Source organism: Nycticebus coucang, chromosome 5 (assembly GCF_027406575.1).
Source record: "Nycticebus coucang isolate mNycCou1 chromosome 5, mNycCou1.pri, whole genome shotgun sequence".
Classification (NCBI taxonomy): Eukaryota; Metazoa; Chordata; class Mammalia; order Primates; family Lorisidae; genus Nycticebus; species Nycticebus coucang.
The window spans coordinates 44,456,703-44,475,178 of record NC_069784.1 but is presented as its reverse complement, the minus strand read 5'-3'; the positions used below and the strand labels follow the sequence as shown (position 1 = coordinate 44,475,178).

The following is an 18,476-nucleotide window of genomic DNA, read 5'->3' as shown; positions in this document are numbered from 1 at the left end:
TACCTTTTTTTTTTTTTTTAAGGCAAATAAGGAATAGTTTATTGAGGAAGAGAAAGTTACCACAGACAGTGAATGGGTCTCCATCGTTAGGGCAAGTAGACAAAGAGACCTTGAATGTGGCTGGGGGTTCCCTTTTAGGTTGCCTGGGTTGGGCCTGTTGGAGGTGGGGTCCCAGTTGATCTGGTTGAGATCAACCCAGTTGATCTGGTTTTCGATTACTCAGCTGAGCTAGAAAATTCAGCCAAGGAAGGGCAGTAATTGAAAGCAAAAGTGAGTGGAAACAGGCAGTGTGGACAGAAAGCAGAAGTAACCTGCATACGTTTCAAGGTAACAGAGAGAAATTTTATGTAGGAAGAACAAGGAGAAAGTTTAGAGCACTTCCAAAGAGCATTGGAAGGGGGTCATGGAGGAGAGAAGGTGAGAGAGAGACCTAGATGACGTCGTTTAATCTTAGTGACAGCCCTAAGAGCTGGGTCCTGCCTTCACCCCATTTTACAGGTCAGGAAACCAAGACCATGAAAGGTTAAGAAAGTCTTTCAGTCCACTCCTGGGAGTCAGAGCTACGACTCGGCTCCAGGGCGCTTCCTGACCCCAATTCCATGTCACTGATGGTTCATTCATTGGCCAGTATTTACTGAGCACTTACTATATGTCAGGCACGGGGCTAAACATAGCAGATATGATGAAGAAATGCAGACCTGTCCCTGCCCCAAAGAGCCCACAGTACCCATCATATCATCCCCAGATCAACGTGAAGAGGTTTGTGTTGCCCTGGGGGCAGATGCCAGGGTGGTCGGCCCAGCTCCAAGTGTCCGTACTCCTTGTCTAACTCATCTCTGTGCCACATGGAGCCCCAGGCCCACACAGAGGGGTTGCTCACTGATGTTTCTTTAACCATTAGAGCAGAATTGGCTTCCACCCCTTCTCTTTCCAGGCCTCCTGACCCAGGGTAACTTAACGGTACTTCCTGCTCAGTGTTTCTGAAATCCTTTTTAGGTCTCCTGTGGCTTTCCTGAAAATGTAGCGGATGCTTCTCTGCTGCTGATGGGAGAGTCAGACAAGCCACTTAATGATTAAGAGACTAGAAGCGTTCTCTAAGAAACGGGGAAGCATTGTCTTGCTTTGCTCAGCCCAGATTCCCAAGACAGACTCAGAGGCATTGATGCCACTCATTGCCTGTTTAGGAGGAAGCTTGTCTAGCCTTGGAGAAGGACAAACATTTGGGGGCAGTGAGGATGGAGGAAATGAGAGCTCTGGGATTTCAGAACAGAACTGCTAGATTCCTTGACGCAGGCAGTAGACACCAGCTAAGCATCCTGGGCCATCCCAGTGGGTGATGGCTGATTTTCCATTTTGAATCCTTGTTCTTGACAGGGACCTTAAGCATAGATTATCTCACCTAGTACAACCCCTTTATTTTATAGCCTGAGGCCCAAAGATGTAAAATGACTTGCTCAAGGTCTCACAGCTAGTTGGGGGCAGAGGGATCAAGGCCTGGGTCTCCTGACTTGTGATTCACTGCTCTGTCCTGGGCAGCTCACAGATAGGATTTTTTTTCTGTGCCTTAGGGCTGTTTGAGTGCATCAGGAGAGAGAAGTTCTTTAACAAGATGCTGCAGATGGGCCACTGGAAAGCCAGAGAGAGCAATGCCGTTCAATGGATGGCCCTTGGGAGTCTCCCTACCCAGGCATCCTGGGCACTGCAGCTAGGGAGAAAGCTATATCACAGGCAGCCACAGCAAGTGGGCAGGTTCCGCTTAAGGACAGATTTCTCTAGGAGTCAACATCCTGACTTCCCCTCCACTGGCAGCAGGTCCACCCACTCCAAGCACTAGCCAAGACGTTTAGCCAGCTGCTACTGAGCTGGGATCCACCCCAAACGCTCCTCAGTTGGGAGTCCAGAGGGCCATGCTGGTTTCTGCTGCTTTCTGGACAGCAGTGACCTCTCCTGCACCAGAGCAGCTCGTTACCAGCCAGGGACCCTGAGGCAGCCTCTCCTGCCAGCAGGTGAAGAGGAAAGCAATAACGTGCTGCTGTTCTGCAAGCCCTGGTCACCCCTGGTTTTATTGAAGTCCAAAGTCTCAAACAACCCTGATGAGGATAAAAGGCTGGTACGATGTGTGGAATCTGGGGCTGACACCTCCTGAGAAAGGGCAACGTGGACCGAGGACATGGTTTCCAGAGAGGGAGGGTGGCCACAGGCGATGCTGACTCTCAGTTTGCTTAGATCCATCTCTCTGTTTACTCAAAATTAACCTGTTTACTTCTGTTTATCAAGCCCATCCTCTGCTGCTGGCATGTGCAGGGGACAATGTCCTCACAATCCGCTGAGCCAAGAGCTCCAACTTGCCATCAGGCCCAGTGAGGCCCAGTCACGACAGCAGAAGTCCCCAGAACTGGGCTTTGCGTCCCTGGCCGCTGTTACCTCTCTGCCTCCGGTTCATAGTGGGATCTTGGGCCAGTCCCTTGGCCTGTCTGGGTTCACAGACGGCATGATGGAGAGTGAGTCCCCTGCTATATGAAGGGCCACATCACACCAGCCGCCATGGTCCTGTGAGAAAGGGCAGGGGCCCTGTGGCTCCACGTGCCCTGGAGGGAGCCATCCTTGAGAGCAGTTCATAGAGCCCTGGGTGATTCCATTTACCCTGAGGGACCCCCACACCCTCCAGGCAAGTCTCCCAAGTCCATAAACAAATTACTTCAGACTCCCTAAAGCGGTGAGAGCACAGCTCTGCATCTGAAGGGGGGAGGGGGGAGACAGTGACAGCAGCAAAGTTCACGCCTTCTCAGGGGGTCTAGGAGCTTCTAGAATTCATCCCAGAGCCCTGACGTGATTATACCATGGACATGAAGAATCACTCCTTCCAGGGTTCTTTGGCTGAAATGTAACCGTCCCTTTCAGCAGGCACTTGTGTGGCTCCCCTTGTGTGCTGGTGGACACTCCGAAGCACCCATGGGTGTAAGGCAAGGCCCAAAGGCCACATCACCAGGTGGGAGGGAGGCACAGGAGTCAACGTCCTGCAGGGCCAAGGGGGCCTCAGTGACTCTAGTGAGTGGTTGAGGGGCAGGAAGCACAGAGGGATGTGAGGGAGACGCTCTCTGTGGGTGAACCTGGGCCAGGGTCCAGGGCGGGGGGATGTGATGTCGGAATAGGAGTATCCAAGCAAAGAGGAGGAGGGGAGGCATATTGGCAAAAGGGACCAAGTACAGCAGCACGTAGAACAGAGGGTTGGCGTAAAGGGCGAGAGCGGGAGAGAGTCAGACGAGGAGGGAAGACGCGACTCTTAGCTCCTCATTCAGAGGCCCAAATGCAAGCTAAGGGGATGAGCCTTGATTCCAGAAACTAAGTTCGAGGAGCCGCTGAGAGTGTTGGAACAATGGCATCAGTACACAAAAGTCTGGTGCCAAACCACACACTAGTCATGCAAACTTCAGCAAGTTCCTTAACTTTGCAGACATTCATTTTTTTCCTGTGTGAAATGGGAATAACAAGAGCGCCTACCTGGTAGGGCTGGTGTAAGACTCACAGGATAATTTAGCAAAGTGCTGCGGCGTTAGTTCCTCCTGCAGCGCTTTCACAGTCCGAAAGGGTTTCGGTAACTTGGAGCAGGATGGAACCCTGGAGGGAATTAAAGGGAGCTGGGGCTTCTTGTACACAGACCCCAGCACCTCTGTCAGAGACGGAACGTTTCACCAGTGCACCTGCCATCTGATCCCTGCTGCCGGATCAATGGCACAGGGCAGTTGCTGCGTGCCCCTCTCTTGACCAGAGACTAGGGGGACAGAAGCTACACCTGAGGGTGGTCAATATCGTAGCAGTTTCTTTTAACTGGTTATATCCACCAGACCACCTGGGTGTTGAGGGTGGGAGAGGGTCTCTGGCAGGGCCTAATAAATATAAATGGACAAATAAATGGCCTAAGTGTGGCCCAAAGCACAAAGGAGTAAAGGTCACCACGAGGTGCTTCCTAGGTGAGCTGGAAAGGGCGCTGCTTCAAGGTAGAGTACAAAGGCACACTCCCAAAATTCAGGGGTCCAGCTGGCTGTGCAAGGCTTGTAAACCTGAGTCTCAAGTTCTTTGTCTGTGAAGTGGAGGGAGTAATGACAGCAGCCCCTGCCCCCAGAGTCGCTGTGACCCTCAGAGGTGGATGTTTGTCCACAGGGGCTGGCCCTGGACCTCTGGCTCTGCAGAGGCCCCAGGGCTCTGTGCTAGAGGGGGTAACCATCTCTGCAGGGTGCCCAGCTCCAGCCCCTCCAGAGCCTCTCCTGGAAAGTGGGGTATATTCACCTCCTGCTACTCTTGGGATTTGATTGGGGGGCACGGGGCGAACAGAAAGACAAATCTAGGGCTAGGGAAAAGCGGGTGTCGGAGCCACCTAGAGAAGAATGTTGGGACCGTATGCTATTGATGAGGAGGGTTGCGGGAAAGAGGGGGTCTTGGATTATTCTCCAGGTGGGGGCAAGACTCTAGAAGTCTCCGGTAGAAGGTTGTTCTTTGTGGAAAGAATAGACAAAAACCTTGGTGTCGCCCTTGACTCCTCTCTTTCCCAGAAGTCATCCCCTCCTCAGGGAGCCATCCCTGGCTAAACATACAACTATCGTCTCCCCTGTGGTCATGTTTTATATCCCCTTCTCTGCCTTATTTTTTTCTTCTTGATACTTTTGACTATTAATTTATTTATTCACCTTTTTTATTGTCCTTTGCCCAAATACAATGTAAGCTCCATGAAGAAGAGATTTTTGTCTGTTTTGGTCTCTTCTATATCCCCAGCACTCAGATCAGCACCTAGCACACAGCTGGTGCTCAATAAATATTTCTCAAGTGGATGGATGGACGGACGGCTGGATGGATGAATGGCCCCCCTGAAATCAGAGCTACCCCAAACCCTGACCTCCTCAAACTCAAACCTGCTCAAACCTGGCTCTGGGAGCACTGAGGGAAGAAACATCTGCCTATCTCAGAGCCCAAGCCAGCCTCACACCTGCAGGAGGAGGCTTCACCATGACAGCCCCTCCTTCGTCAAGCGGAGGAAGCAATTTGGCATGACACTATTTACTGGAAGGACAAGTTTACCATCTTGAAGTTTTTGTTTGTTTTCAAGAGAGTTTCACACTGTCACCCTGGGTAGAGTGCCTTAGTGTCATCATAGCTCATGGCAACCTCAAACTCCTGGGCTCAAGTGATCCTCCTGCCTTTACCTCCTGAGTAGCTGGGCGTGCCCCTCACCTGCTCTCTTGTCTGCTTCTCTGCAGGAAAGCGTGGACTTGGGTGAGATCATGTTCTCCCTCTGCTACCTGCCCACAGCAGGCAGGCTCACCCTCACGGTGATCAAATGTCGGAACCTCAAGGCGATGGACATCACAGGCTACTCAGGTACCTCCTACCCCGGCGGGCTGCCAGCAGCATGGACAGTAGGATTTGGAAGGGTGTTCGAGGAGAAGGGGAAAGAATTGTCAGTATTCTTGGAATAGAAGCACCAGCTCTGGGAGCAAACTGCCCAGAGTCAATTCCAGATCTGCCCCTTCCTTGCTCTGTGAATGCTTTGGTTTTCTAAACTGAAAAGTGGGAATGGTGATACCTTACATGGGTTGCTTTTGGAATAAACAAGCTAATTCATGTAAATGTTTAGAATCATGGCTGGCACATAAAAAGCACTCAGTAGATACCATCTGTTACTATCATCCTTTCTGTTAGAGGAGGGAGAGAAGTAAATATATAGGAGAAAAAAAAATTAAGGACAGTGTTTCTTGTTCATGTGAGGCCTCAGCACTTCTGGAAGGGTGTGTAAATGTTTGTAGGCCTGTGCAGGCCTACGGCAGCAGCCCTGAGGACTGAGTCAAAGAAGAAAATCCACTGAAAAGCAAAGAGCATTTATATTTGAGTTTCTCTTGCGGGGCTCCTGGCCCCAGCCTCAGCACCAAGAGAGCTGCTAGGCATAGCAGGAGCACAGCAGAGGGTGCCAGTGCAGCAACAGAGGCAGTGCTATCTGGGGACAGCTGCGGAGACCTGCAGGCAGGACATGGTGTCCGAGGTTCAAGCCTTCCCCCTGAATTCCATGAGTTGATATAGGAGAAGGTGTTTGAATTAGGGAATAACAGAGGAGTAGCTTGAGTCCTGGGGACCTTCTCCCCCACCCCAGCTCAAACTTCTCTGAGGAGTGAAATGGGCTGAGACTCCCAAAAGAATAGGCATGTACAGCTTGGCTCCCGTAGCTCAGCAGCTAGGGCACTGGCCACATACACCGGGGCTGGTGGGTCCTAACCCGGCCCAGGCCTGCTAAACAACAACAACAACTACAACAAAAAAATAGCCAGGGGTTGTGGTGGGCACCTGTAGTCCCAGCTACTTGGGAGGATGATCACGTGAGTCCAAGAGTTTGAGGTTGCTGTGAGCTGTGACACCGTGGCACTCTACCAAGGGTGACATAGTGAGACTCTGCCTCCAAAAACAACAACAACAACAAAACTCCAACCACCCACTCCCGCCCCCAAGTCCAAGAGGCTGTTCTGATGACTGAGATTATCAATGTAAAACCACTCAGGACGTGCCTCTGAACTTGGCTGGGAATATAGTGAAGATTTTTCCTCATATCTCCTTTATATGCATTAATTATTTATTTGCTGGAAAATGCCTTAGTGTAATCACAGTGGCTATAAAGAAGTGACAGTTCAACTGAAAACATCTGGGCACAGGTGCAACCTGCTGCAGTTGGGAGAAGACAAGGTATCAAGCTTTGGGAATGGAGGTTTCAGGGAGAGGTGGTCAGGAAACCATGAAATCATCTGTGCGTAGGGCGGCTTCGCATCCATCCCTCGGAGCCCCTGCTCCAGCCTCCAGCTGTCTCTCTGCAGTGCTCCTGCCTTGCAGGCCAGCCCTCCACCCCCACCCCCAGACTGATTAGCGGACCTCTGCTGACTTGGGAAAAGCTCTCAGGCAGCAGCAAGTCAGCGTCCCCCCCAAATACAGCCAATGCAGATTTCATTTTAATACCAAAATAAGTACATGCTGGGGACAGAAATTCACCAAGGACTCCCGAGACTGCAGAGGGAAATAGGATTTTGCTGCCTAAGTCCCCACACTATCTTCTCTGGTATAATTAAATTGATGTGCTAGAGCGGGAGTGTATGGTGGAGCCACTGAGGTCATTGCAAAGGCTGTTCCAAATGAGAGGGTTTAGGGTGAGAGGTTTTATCATGAGTTCTAACTCCCCTCTCATAATTTCCCTTTTCTACCTGGGTCTGGAAGCTGGTGTTAAATCTCAGCTTGGTTCCAAAGATACAGGGGTCCCTCTTTTTGGCAGAGATTTCTATTTTGTTTACAGCAAGGGTATGGACAGTGCCTGGAACACCGTGAGCTTTCAAAAAAAAATTGTATTGAATGAATGAATTTACTTGTTATTTATTTATAGCATGAGGGACCTGGCCTGAGGGTGATGTAGGCACAGGCGTACATGCCAGGGGCCTCAAAAACTAAATCTCCTATTTCTTTCTTCTTTATTTTTTTTTTACCCAGAGACTCTGTCACCCTGGGTAGAGTGCCTTGGTATCATCATGGCTCATTCAACCTCAAACTCTTTGGCTCAAGAGATCCTCTGGCCTCAGGCTCCTGAGTAGAGTTGGGACTATAGGCACTCACCACAATGCCCGGCTACTTTTCTATTTTAGTACAGATGATGTCTTGCTCTTGATCAGGCTAGCCTCAAACTCCAGAGCACAAGGGATCCTCCCACTTTGGCCTCCCAGAGTGCAAGGATTACAGGTGTGAGTCACTGCACCCGGCATAGATCTCCTGTTCTTGAGGATGAGTTTGAGGTTGCATTGAGCCCAGCCTGGCTTGATGTTGGAGTAAACACAGGGAGTGAATAGAGCTTATTAATTGTTTGTTCTTAAAACTCATGCCATTGACCTCTAAAACCAACCATCTGACTATTTGTGATCTAAACTAGCCCTGGATCAATTCTCTAAACCTATCTGCTAGATCCTTGACGATAAAAATAGTACAAAACAGTAATAAGGACCAGTATGCGACAAAGGGCTACTGAGTGAGTAAACCCACTCATCTCTACTATATTTGCTCTGTCCTGCTCTGAATCCGGTGGTCAAAAATGTGGGCACTGGAGTCAGACAAATGTGGGTTCACATCTTAGGCACATTCCTTAATCTCTCTAACCCTCAATTCCCCCATCTATGAAATGGGGATGATGATGATATTTTATAGGGCTGATGTGGAGTTGAAATCACATGATATGCAAAGCTGTTAACACAGTGCCTGGCACATCCTAAATGCTGAATTCTGATGGCCCCCATGACAATGAGGCTGAAATACACTGATGGTCTTTGTGTCCCCTCCCTTAGCTGCATAGGGCATCACAGGCTAAGAGGAAGGAACCTCCAAGATCACCTGGGACCAGGTTCCACTAGACAGAGTTCTCTTTTGCACCAGGGAACCCTAGTGAATAGTCTAGAGCAGTGTTTTTTCAACCTTTTTTATCTCACGGCACACTTGAACCTACAGTTAAACTTCCATGGCACACTTAAATTACGTTGCTAAAAAAAAACAAGTAAAAAAAAGAATATACTTACTATGCTTTGAACTTCTTTCAAAAATAATTTAAGTAATTATCTTTAAAATTTTTTCACAGCACACCTAAGATCCTCTCATGGCACCCCAGGGTGCCACAGCACTCTGGTTGAATATCACTGGTCCATCCAGGCCCAGAAATGCTGGTGAGCATGCTGGGTCCGGTGAGGGAAATGTGTCCGCTGAATTGCACAAATGGGTTATGCCTCACAGGAGTGAACAGTGGTGGGGAAGGTGCTAAGGCATCTGCTCAATGGCCCATGGGACAAGCACCTCTCCTATACTTTGGAAGCCTCATGATGTGGAAACTTGCTCTGATGTGGGGCACAGGGAAATAGGCAGAGCAGGGGATAAGGCAGCTCCAGCAACCTCCAGCCTGGGGACACTTTCCAAGGCAGTGTGCACCCTGAAGGATTTAAAGGTGCCGTGCGAAGGGTCTTGGGACTAGACGATGGAGCCTGCCGAAAGCGGCCTCGTGCCTTCTCCCAACTTGGCCTTGCTTTTCACCAAACATCGCCTGAGAGAGAGCTCATTCAAGTGGGAAGTCAGAGGTGGCAGGTTGATTAAACGCTTCACCGTCTCCCCATAGTGTCCCTGTGGTTAAGGCATAGCTGTCACTGTCACATTGATTAGTCAGCGGCTCATTTAGATGTCTATGGAAAGGCCTTCAAGGCGTGGAGTTTCTGATTTGGTTCCCACCATCGGTGTGTGCCTCATCTGCTACCTGAGCAGTGCCAGGGAGTATGAGGGCCTAGTGTGTTCAGATGCCCAGGGGAGGGGATGGAGCTGCATGCCTGTGAGTCACAGAGCCAGGGAGCAGCCACCCCCTGACATACTCACAGGAGACCTGGCTTCTTGGCAAAAAGGTGTCACAGCACATCAGCGTCTCAAAAGCTATTATAACCTGCAAGTCGCCTTCTCCTTTCTTTTTTTTTTTTTAATATACAAAATAACTTAAAAAGGAGAAGACTTATTCATCATTAACCTAGGAACTTGAGATACATCTGTGATCAAGACATTAAAATACCTGCTCTTATAGATCTTATGTCCTCATGGAGAAAGATGGAAAAAATTACAAATAGGTAAATTATATAGCATATTAGAAGGTAATAAGTATAATGGATAAAAATTAGAAATGATAGAAGTGATCAATAGTATAGGGTAGGAAGGGTTGGAATTTTAAACACGGAGGTCAGAATAACCTTCATGAAAAAAGTTGTATTTATGCAAAGACTTGATAGAGGTGAAGAAGCTACCCATGAAAACATCTTTTTTTTTTCTTGTTTGGAGATAGACTCTCACTTGTTGCCCCAGCCTAGAGTGCCTTGGTGTCATATTTCACAGCAAGCTCAAACTCCTGCCTTCTCCTTTCTTGAGCTGTGCGGCATAAATAACAATTACGATAGTGACCCAGACACCTGTGCTATGAGATACTTCACTTGGATGAGTAGAAAATTTCAGGGTAGAAAAATGACCCTGAAATACCCATTCAGAAAACAAAAGAAGAGACTAGGGTAGGAGGCACATGAAGTTCAATAAAAAGACATCTCTTTGCAGGATGGAGAGAATCCAAGATCCTACTGAGAAAGGAAATGTCAACCAGCTGCCTTGAATCCATGAGATTGCCTCTCTCACTCCCTTGGCCACAGCCCCTCCTCCTGGGCTGCTCAGAAGTGGGCAGGAAATGGCTTCCAGGGGAGCAGACAGCAGGGCCACTTACCCCTTCAGATGCCAAATGAAAAGGAGATTATTGGGACAATGGGACTCAAAATCACATTGTCAGGGGAGAGGACATGAGCGGCATTGTGACGGTGCTGTTCATTTAACTCTGACATGTTGCTATTCCTTGGGCATCACTAAGTTCTATTTTTATGCCCCTTGTCCTTTGGTTAATAATATTGGGAAAAACAACAACAACAAAACAAAGAAAGAAATAGAGCGTCCTTATTCAGCTTCGCCACACTTCTGAGCCACCAGCCAATGTGAGGCTGAGAACGCCATACCCATGGGCAGGTGTCACATCTGATTTGGGGCCAGCCTATCCATTACTGAAAGTCTGTTAAGTGCTCTCCCAAGAATATTGAGGTAGCTAAAGACTCTGTTAAGCACGGCGTGTCCTCAGAGGCAGGTGTGCTACATAAACCCAAGGTGGTTTAATTATTTTAACCACCCACTGCTGCCATCTGATAAGCAGCAGTAGGCCTAGGGCTTCGGTCCCTTACTGAAAATGATGCTCGAGAACATCTGTGTGACACATTCCCTTCCCTTTCCATGCCCCATTGTCACAGATCCATATGTCAAAGTGTCCCTGCTTTGTGATGGGCGGAGGCTGAAGAAGAAGAAAACAACCATCAAGAAGAACACTCTCAATCCTGTCTACAACGAGGCCATCATCTTTGACATCCCCCCGGAGAACATGGACCAAGTCAGCCTGCTCATCTCGGTGATGGATTATGACCGGTGGGTGCGCGTCCCACGCGGCACAGGGCTCCCTGACCTTAGACCTTGTGCTTCAGGGCTCAGGTGCTCAGTGACCTCAAATCTGACTCCACCCAAGAAGGGTGCAGGCGTTTGAGGAAGAGCATGGATACCCCCCTTAACACAGGCCTCAAGCTTCCCCTGTTGCTGCCCTGTTCCCATCAGGGGCAGCGCCACCCATCACCTGGCCTGAATTGCCCCCTAGGTTTTCCCATTCTCCTATCTGGTACCCAGTCCTATCATCTGTCCTTTGACATGGGTCTCTGTCCTCTCCATCTCTGCTGCTGCTCCCCCTCTCACTGTGGGATGGCTGTGCAGCTTCTTAGCTGATCTCTGCCTCCATCTTGAGGACATATCTTCCTAAATGACCACCTTTTTCCTGGACCTGCTTTTCTCAAGTGTGGTGGCTCCCGCCTGTAATCCTAGAACTCTGGGAGGCCAAAGCAGGTGGATCGCCTGAGCTCAGGAGTTTGAGACCAGCCTGAGCAACAGTGAGACCCCATCTCTATTTAAAATAGAAAAACTAGCTGGATGTTGTGGCAGGTGCCAGTAGTTCCAGCTACTCAGGAGGCTGAGGCAGGAGGATTGCTTGAACCCAGGAGTTGGAGGTTGTTGTAAGCTATGACACCATGGGCCTCTACGCAGGGCAACAGAATGAGCTTTTTCATTTTTTGAGACAAAGAACCATTGGTGGTTCCTATTGTCCAGGATTTTCTCCTGAACTCTCAAGGCCTTCCACAATCTGGACCCAGCACACCTGTCCAACCTGATTTCTACTTCCTCAGATATATTAATATCTCTTCTCTTCCATTCATCCCACTCTTCCATCTAGGCTGGCCCCCAGACATCAGAGCCTCTAGGACTCCAGCCTTCAGTAATCACTTTAGCTAAAGGAAAAAGAAACCATGCAAAAAAGTCTCAGCACAGGATTTTTAGCACAAGTTGTTGCATGGTGGATGCTTGATGAACATACTTGAGCGATGATTGATGTTCTCGCTGAGTGACTGTATCACATGCCAGCTTCCAGGGGTGTGGAGAAATGGTGCTCAGAGAGGGCTGATTTATTTGCAAATGCTGATGTCTCAAGTAAGGTTGTGAAGTGCTGGCCAAGGCAAACAAGGAAAAGAACTTAAACTCTCCCACCTCCCAAACTCAGGCTATTCGCCCACCATTTCCTGAGAGTCCAAAGAATCTTACAACTTTTGCTCATCTGTCCACTGTCCACCCAAGGAGGCTGGGCAAGGCTTCACTGCTGCAGGCATCCAAAGCCCCTGCCCATCTGTTTTCAGTGCTCAGAGTTAGACCCACTGGGCAGAGTCTTGCCCTGGGACCTCCCTTTCTGAGAGCACGTGTGGTAGCCGATGCTGGGCCCTTTGTCTCTTCCTCAGAGTGGGCCACAATGAGATCATAGGAGTCTGCCGTGTGGGAATCAATGCTGAAGGCCTGGGCAGGGACCACTGGAACGAGATGCTGGCGTACCCTCGGAAGCCCATTGCACACTGGCACTCCTTGGTGGAGGTAAAGAAATCCTTCAAAGAGGTGGGTGAGGTCGCCTGGGCCTCGGCATGTGTGCTGCATGGCAGTGTGGGCTGGAGAATGGCAGTCGGCTGCTCCGAGACCATGGGCCCTTGTGGGAAGGTGGCCATGGGTCACATACTTCTTGCCCAGTGTGTAACAGGCTGGAAGGAAATGAAGGAGGGAGGTAGAGGCCGCTTGACAAAAAGCCCCTGACATTAGGCACTGTGAAAACAGCACTGAGTTCTTAATGGAAAATAAGAACTTTGAGGAAGCCTTCCCAGAAAACCACTACGAGGCCTGAAAAGCTTTTACAAAGCCCCTGGCCAAGTCAGTCCTTTAGGAAAAGGCCCCAGGGGTGTGAGATCAGAGCTTGGCAAGAAATTCTACCCCTGTTGGACCAGTAAGTTCCCTGAGGCTCAAGCCAGGCGGTGACTTGGCTTTTCACTGCTGAATGGAGATTGCCAAAGAGCAAATTCTTCCTTTTATGAATGTTGGTTTTTACCATTGTTGAGGAGGGGAGTGTGGACTCTCGGTGTTGCACTTTCTGGCTAAAGGTGTGGCGCTGGCTCAGCGCCCATAGCACAATGGTTACTGCACCAGCCACATACACTGAGGGTAGCGGGTTCGAACCCGACCTAGGCCAGCTAAACAACTGCAATAACAAAAAATAAATAAATAAATAAAGGTGTGGGGCTGGATCCGTGTGGGTTCTACCAGAAATGTAACGGAGAACACTGGGCTGGGAGTCCTGAGACTTGGGCTACAATCTCGGCCCCTCCTGACTTGCTGTATACCCTTGACCTGTCACTTCTCTCACAAGTGCAAAGGTGGTATTTCTTAGGCTGATGTTTACAGTCTGTTCCACCATCCACTGACCCTCACCAATTTAAGATTCTGTGATCTATCTCCTCGGTGTCACGAGCCCTTGTTTTTCTCAAGTGGGTTGGGATGTGGAATGACCAGGAAAGCCTTAAACCTCATTTTCAATATCTCAGACCCCAGCCCATGTCCTAGAAAGCTGGGTGATGATTGCAGCATCTCAACAGGCTTCCAAACCAGCAAGTCTAGAGACTTGTGTACAATTGGAAAATCTACTAATACAAAAATAAACCTTTATCTCTTCTATCACATGGCCCCTCAGCTTAAAATCAGAATTCCCTTAAAAACAGAGTAATCCACTCCCCACACTCTGTGCTGCAGAAAAGTCAGAGTAGCAAACTCGGAGAACCTGCTGGATCCTTTTCCGTCTCAGGGTGAACAAGCCTATTTCCACCTGCCCCAGTAGCAGGAGCCACTGAGGGGCATAGAGACCTCCTAACTGAGAACTGTGCTGATGGATTTACCGCCCCAGGGAGGCGTGTGCTTTGTGAAGCACCACCAAGGCGTAAAAAGACACAAAGTCCCTGTCAGCTGAGGCCTCATGATTCTGTCCTGCAGTTGTCTTTTATTCTACCACAAGGAGTAAGCTCTCCTGGGGACCCTGTCCCCTGTTCTGCAGAGTGTGGGTGAGGTACCCCCCACCCCCATTCAGGAGGCGTGACCGGGCAGCACACTGGACAACCTGGAGGCCACACCCAGCAGCTCACTGAACGCTGCATTGACGCAACTCAAGGAGGGCTCATAATAGGACCCTCTTTTTTAATCCCTTGAGATGTTTAAGAATGAAATAACTACAGGTATGCTTAACTGTGCAGGATGGTTTAAGGCCAGGGCATGGAATGAGAGCTAAGGGGCCTCTAGTGGGCCACAGGGCTTCGAGGGGGTCAGCTCCTCCCATCTCTGCTTCTCTAAAATCCCACCCTAAATGATGGCTAAGCCCGCGAGCTCACATCTTGCACCATGACTGCCCTTGAACCTGCAGTAACCCATCACTGTTCCAAGCCTGGGCCTGCCCATGGAAAATGGAAAGTAAGCAAGAGAGGGGCCAGAGCCGGGGCTGGGGTGCAGTGTGCCACACAGGGCCAGGACTTGGCCAAGAATCCCTCTCCTTCATGATGCATACAACCTAATTAAGCCAAATAATTGATTCCAAGTCCCCATTTCTTTGAGAATTCTGGCTCCCTCGTCCAGACTACAAAAGAAAGATAAAGTAGAAGCAAGCCCTTGAAAATGAATATTTGATGAAACAGTGAAGGGAAAGAAACAGTATATGGAAAATGAAAAGAGAATAAATTGAGGGCCTTTGGGTTTTCTTTTTTCTTGACCTTGCACACCACGCTGCGCCCACCCCTCCCCTATTGGCTAGCCTTTCCCCCACACACAAATCCGCTCCTCAGCTGATTATTTCTCTGTAGGAAGAAGCTGAAAATGACATTCGTTTTGGCAACTTAGGATTTCAACAGACACATTCTCTTATCATTTTTACTGATACTTTTAGCACCCACAGTTTAAATATCTTTATCAAAAATGCACCTAAAAACCCAGCAGGCTAACAGTAAGTAAACACCCTTTGTGGTCATGTAATGCATTGTACTTGGACATACATCCTCCCAGTCATACGAGGAGCTCACAACCTGCCTTCCTTTCATCATGTTCTGGATACGGAACAAGAGCCTCACTCCCAAAACTTGTATCTCCCATTCATAAAGAAATCTTTTCCAGCTCCCAGGAAGACAAATGGCATCGTATCTGTATAGGTCTCAGTTTTTATCTTGTACCTTTCTTAGAAGAGTTTCAAGTTTCATTTCTTTTTTATTAATCAGAACAGAAGGCATCATGCTTGCTTGCTTGCTTGCTTGCTTGGGGTTTAAAATAAGGTTCAGGGGAACAAATTAACCGAAAAGGTGTCTGTCCTTTCTGGGATTATTTTCATGAATAAAAATTTATTGAGCCATTACGAGCGCCCTTCCCCAGCGCGGCGCCAGCCCCCTTTCCTCTCAGCACTGCTGCCCAGTGTCTGTGTCATTACTGTCACCACAGCTGGGTTGACCAGTTCTCTTCTCCAGGCATTGAGTACACAGAGCCAAGTTCAGATGATCTGCCAGAGAGTTTAGATCTCTGCTGGAACACGACCCATTTTGAAACAATAGAAGAACTTAGTGGAGCACAGCCATCTTAGAACAATAATCTCCCTGCAGGCTGGGGACAGGTTCTCTGCTATTTTACAGCTACCATAAGCCTCCTGCAATCATTTGCCTTCCCATTGTTCATGTGCCCCATCTCCTCCCTTTGTTCATCTTCATAGGAAAAATCAGGGACTAGCAGGGGAGCCAGTGTTCCTTCTTCATTTGTTCTGGATAAACAATTATGTTCCCTGTGACTACTCTTTGGCCTGTTACATAAAGGAAAAAAGGTTCTCTGTGTAGCCACTTCATGTTTTCCCCTCCAACCTGGCCTACCAATCAGGTTGTTTGAGTGGCATGCTCACCCAGGGAAGAAGCCAGTAATTACAATGTACCTTCCACTAACATTAAAGGTTGTAACAGGAAAAAGTAGAACTCCTAAAATGAAGGTCTGTTAAATGAAAGCTTTAGTAATCGTCTTATGTCACCTTCTGGGTAAGAAACACTTGAGTCAGAAGCCACAGTGGGCTCAACAACCAGGCATTTATTTATCTAAAATATTTCACCAGGGAAACCCTCGGTTGTGATTTCATCCACGTGGATGCTGCAAGCAGAGAGACTGCCCCCCGGAGTTAGGAGTAAGTACCTGGTGTGCACCCCAAGAGGTTAGGTTTCTGATTACATTTTGTGTCTCCTTCTCCTAGAGTGGCCAGGTGCTAAGACAGCAGCAGAGCAAGCGGAAAGAGCACTGAGTCAGGAGTTAGAAGACCTGGTTTGGGGTCCTGGCTCTGCTCCTAACTAGCTGTGTATTGATTTCTTATTTGCAAGAATAAGAGGGCTAGACTGGATGATTGCCCAAGCCTGACATGCCACAATTCCTTAGGTCAAGTTCATGGAGACCCATCGGTCCAGCCCTTGGTTGGTTGGCCTGCACAGGCGTTAGAAAAAGCCCATGAAGAACTGGGCCCAGAGAAGGGTTAATAGAAGCTTTCCTTAAAATTGGCAACATTAAGGTCATTCTATAGGTCTGCGTTGCTGCTCAGCTTTGTGGGTTTCCTCCATAGCTGAAGCTGGATGGCACATGCTTTATTCTCTGTCTAAAAATAGCTGTTTGGGGGGAGGGGGGAAGCATCCTTCCCCATCCCACCCCCAAACACGCAAGTCTATATGCAGTTCCAGCTTCTACTCAGCCTCATCTCTCTACAGGGAGGACCCTTAGTGCTCAAGAGAAGCAAAATAGGCTGTACTTCAGTTTCAAAGTCACCTTGACCACCGACCTATCCTCTGTCTTTGGCGCCCTGTGCTGGAGGCACCTGGGAGAATACTGAGTCTCCTCAGCTCACATGGGGCTGGGGGGTGCAGGGGACGCTGACTTGCTTTGAAGCTATGCATCCCCCAGACACATCGAGAACATTCACAGGCTCAGATCCTTGCGGAGGAAACATTGCCATACCTGAGGCTGGCTTTTTCCATTCAAATGAGGGTTGAATGGCTTGGGTGCATCCATCGCCAGCCCCCTCCTTCACCCCATCACTCCTCATTGCATTACACATGTTCGCAGAAGGGTTGAAGTCGGGCGGAGAGGAGGATCTGTGAGCTGGGGAGAGCTGGGGAGAAGAAGGGGCTGGAGAAGCCCAAAGGGTCTCCTCACACCTCTTACCTCCTCACAAGTGGGGCACAAATGCCCAGAGGGAGAATTAAGACAGAAGGAAGCCCAGAGCTGAAGCACTATCAGGGTCTGAGCTGTACTAACAGCTCCCAGACAAATTGCTAATAATTCATGATCGCGGGCTCTTGGCAGGAAGGGCACACTCGGCAGACTGCCTCTTTTGCTGCTAACATAATACAATTCCCAGTGTGAAAAATGGCTAACACACTCACAAATGGTCTAGTCACAGCTCCTCATTAAAACACACACACAACAAAGAAAGCTTCAATTATCTCTGTAATAGTTCTTTTTGAAAATCAGGTATTCCAAACTAGAAGCTCAAAGCTATTTTCGTTGTTTTTGCATGGCTGACAGCAAAATTCAAGAAAGCTTATGAGAAGCTGGGAAAAGTGAATTCAGTGCATGGGCCAGTTAAGTTTTGCAAGTTGAAACGTAAATCTCTCAGCCACCAGTAACCGGGTTTTTTTCTCCTTTTGGCAGTGGCAGGGCCGAGCTGCCAGCTTCGACAGTGAGAGCTCCTGTCCGTCTCCAAAACCACCTCCGACACCATGAGCTGCACAGCCGAGTGACACAAACGGGACTCAGCGATGTTCTTTTTACACTTGTTCAATCATCTAAATGCAGTGTCGCGCAGTGGCAGTGGCAGCAGCAGCTGCCTGTCACTCCAGAGTCTTACCTACTCCTGTGTAGGTCAAGGCTGAGACACTTGTCTGTGGTCAGATCTGTCTTATTCTTTTCTGTCTCCCAAGGTGATGTTTTTGTGGTTTTCACTCTTTATGGGTCCTCTGTCAAGAAAAGATTAAAAAAAAAAAAAAAAAAAGAGAGAGCAGGAAAAAACAAAGGGTGAAGAACCCAGTAGTTGGTTCTATAAAATACAAATGTAAAAAGTAGTCTTTTCAGGAGAAATGGATGGAGTTTCTGAAATTTTGTGTCTCCACTAAGCTTTGCAACCCTGGAGAAGGAAGAGGTGGGTCGGAACGGTGTCTGTGTTTTCAACACCCTGTAGAATGGCACGAATCGATCAAAGAGCCTTTATGAGGCTAATTATTCTTCTCTGGAGCTCTGGGATGGTGGGACTCCTGGTCCCGCGCTGAAACCACAGGACCTCTGAGGTGTCTGTGAACCTCGAGCTGGGGGGCAGGGTTCCTGGTGCCCCCCCCCCTTTGGCTTTCTTCATGAACTGAAAACATCTCGATTCCTCACAGGAACTCAGTCACTTTCTTTAGGAA

The 18,476-nt window shown here is 48.8% G+C and overlaps 1 protein-coding gene across 8 annotated transcripts in view; it reads left to right on the top strand.

The window, feature by feature from the left end:
- Window positions 1-18,045, top strand: part of SYT6 (synaptotagmin 6) — a 64,214-nt gene extending 46,169 nt beyond the window's left edge. For 3 of the 8 annotated variants that reach the window (XM_053590518.1, XM_053590519.1, XM_053590522.1), the window contains 4 exons: window positions 5,253-5,373; window positions 10,869-11,040; window positions 12,447-12,597; window positions 17,728-18,045. In XM_053590518.1, coding sequence (XP_053446493.1) covers window positions 5,253-5,373; window positions 10,869-11,040; window positions 12,447-12,597; window positions 17,728-17,799 — 516 coding nt within the window. In that variant the 3' untranslated portion in view covers window positions 17,800-18,045. Of the gene's footprint in view, window positions 1-5,252; window positions 5,374-10,868; window positions 11,041-12,446; window positions 12,598-16,147; window positions 16,217-17,727 lie in introns of all 8 variants that reach the window. The other 5 variants (XR_008380047.1, XR_008380049.1, XM_053590520.1 and 2 more) reach the window with 3 other exon arrangements.
- The last annotated feature ends 431 nt before the right edge of the window (window positions 18,046-18,476 follow it).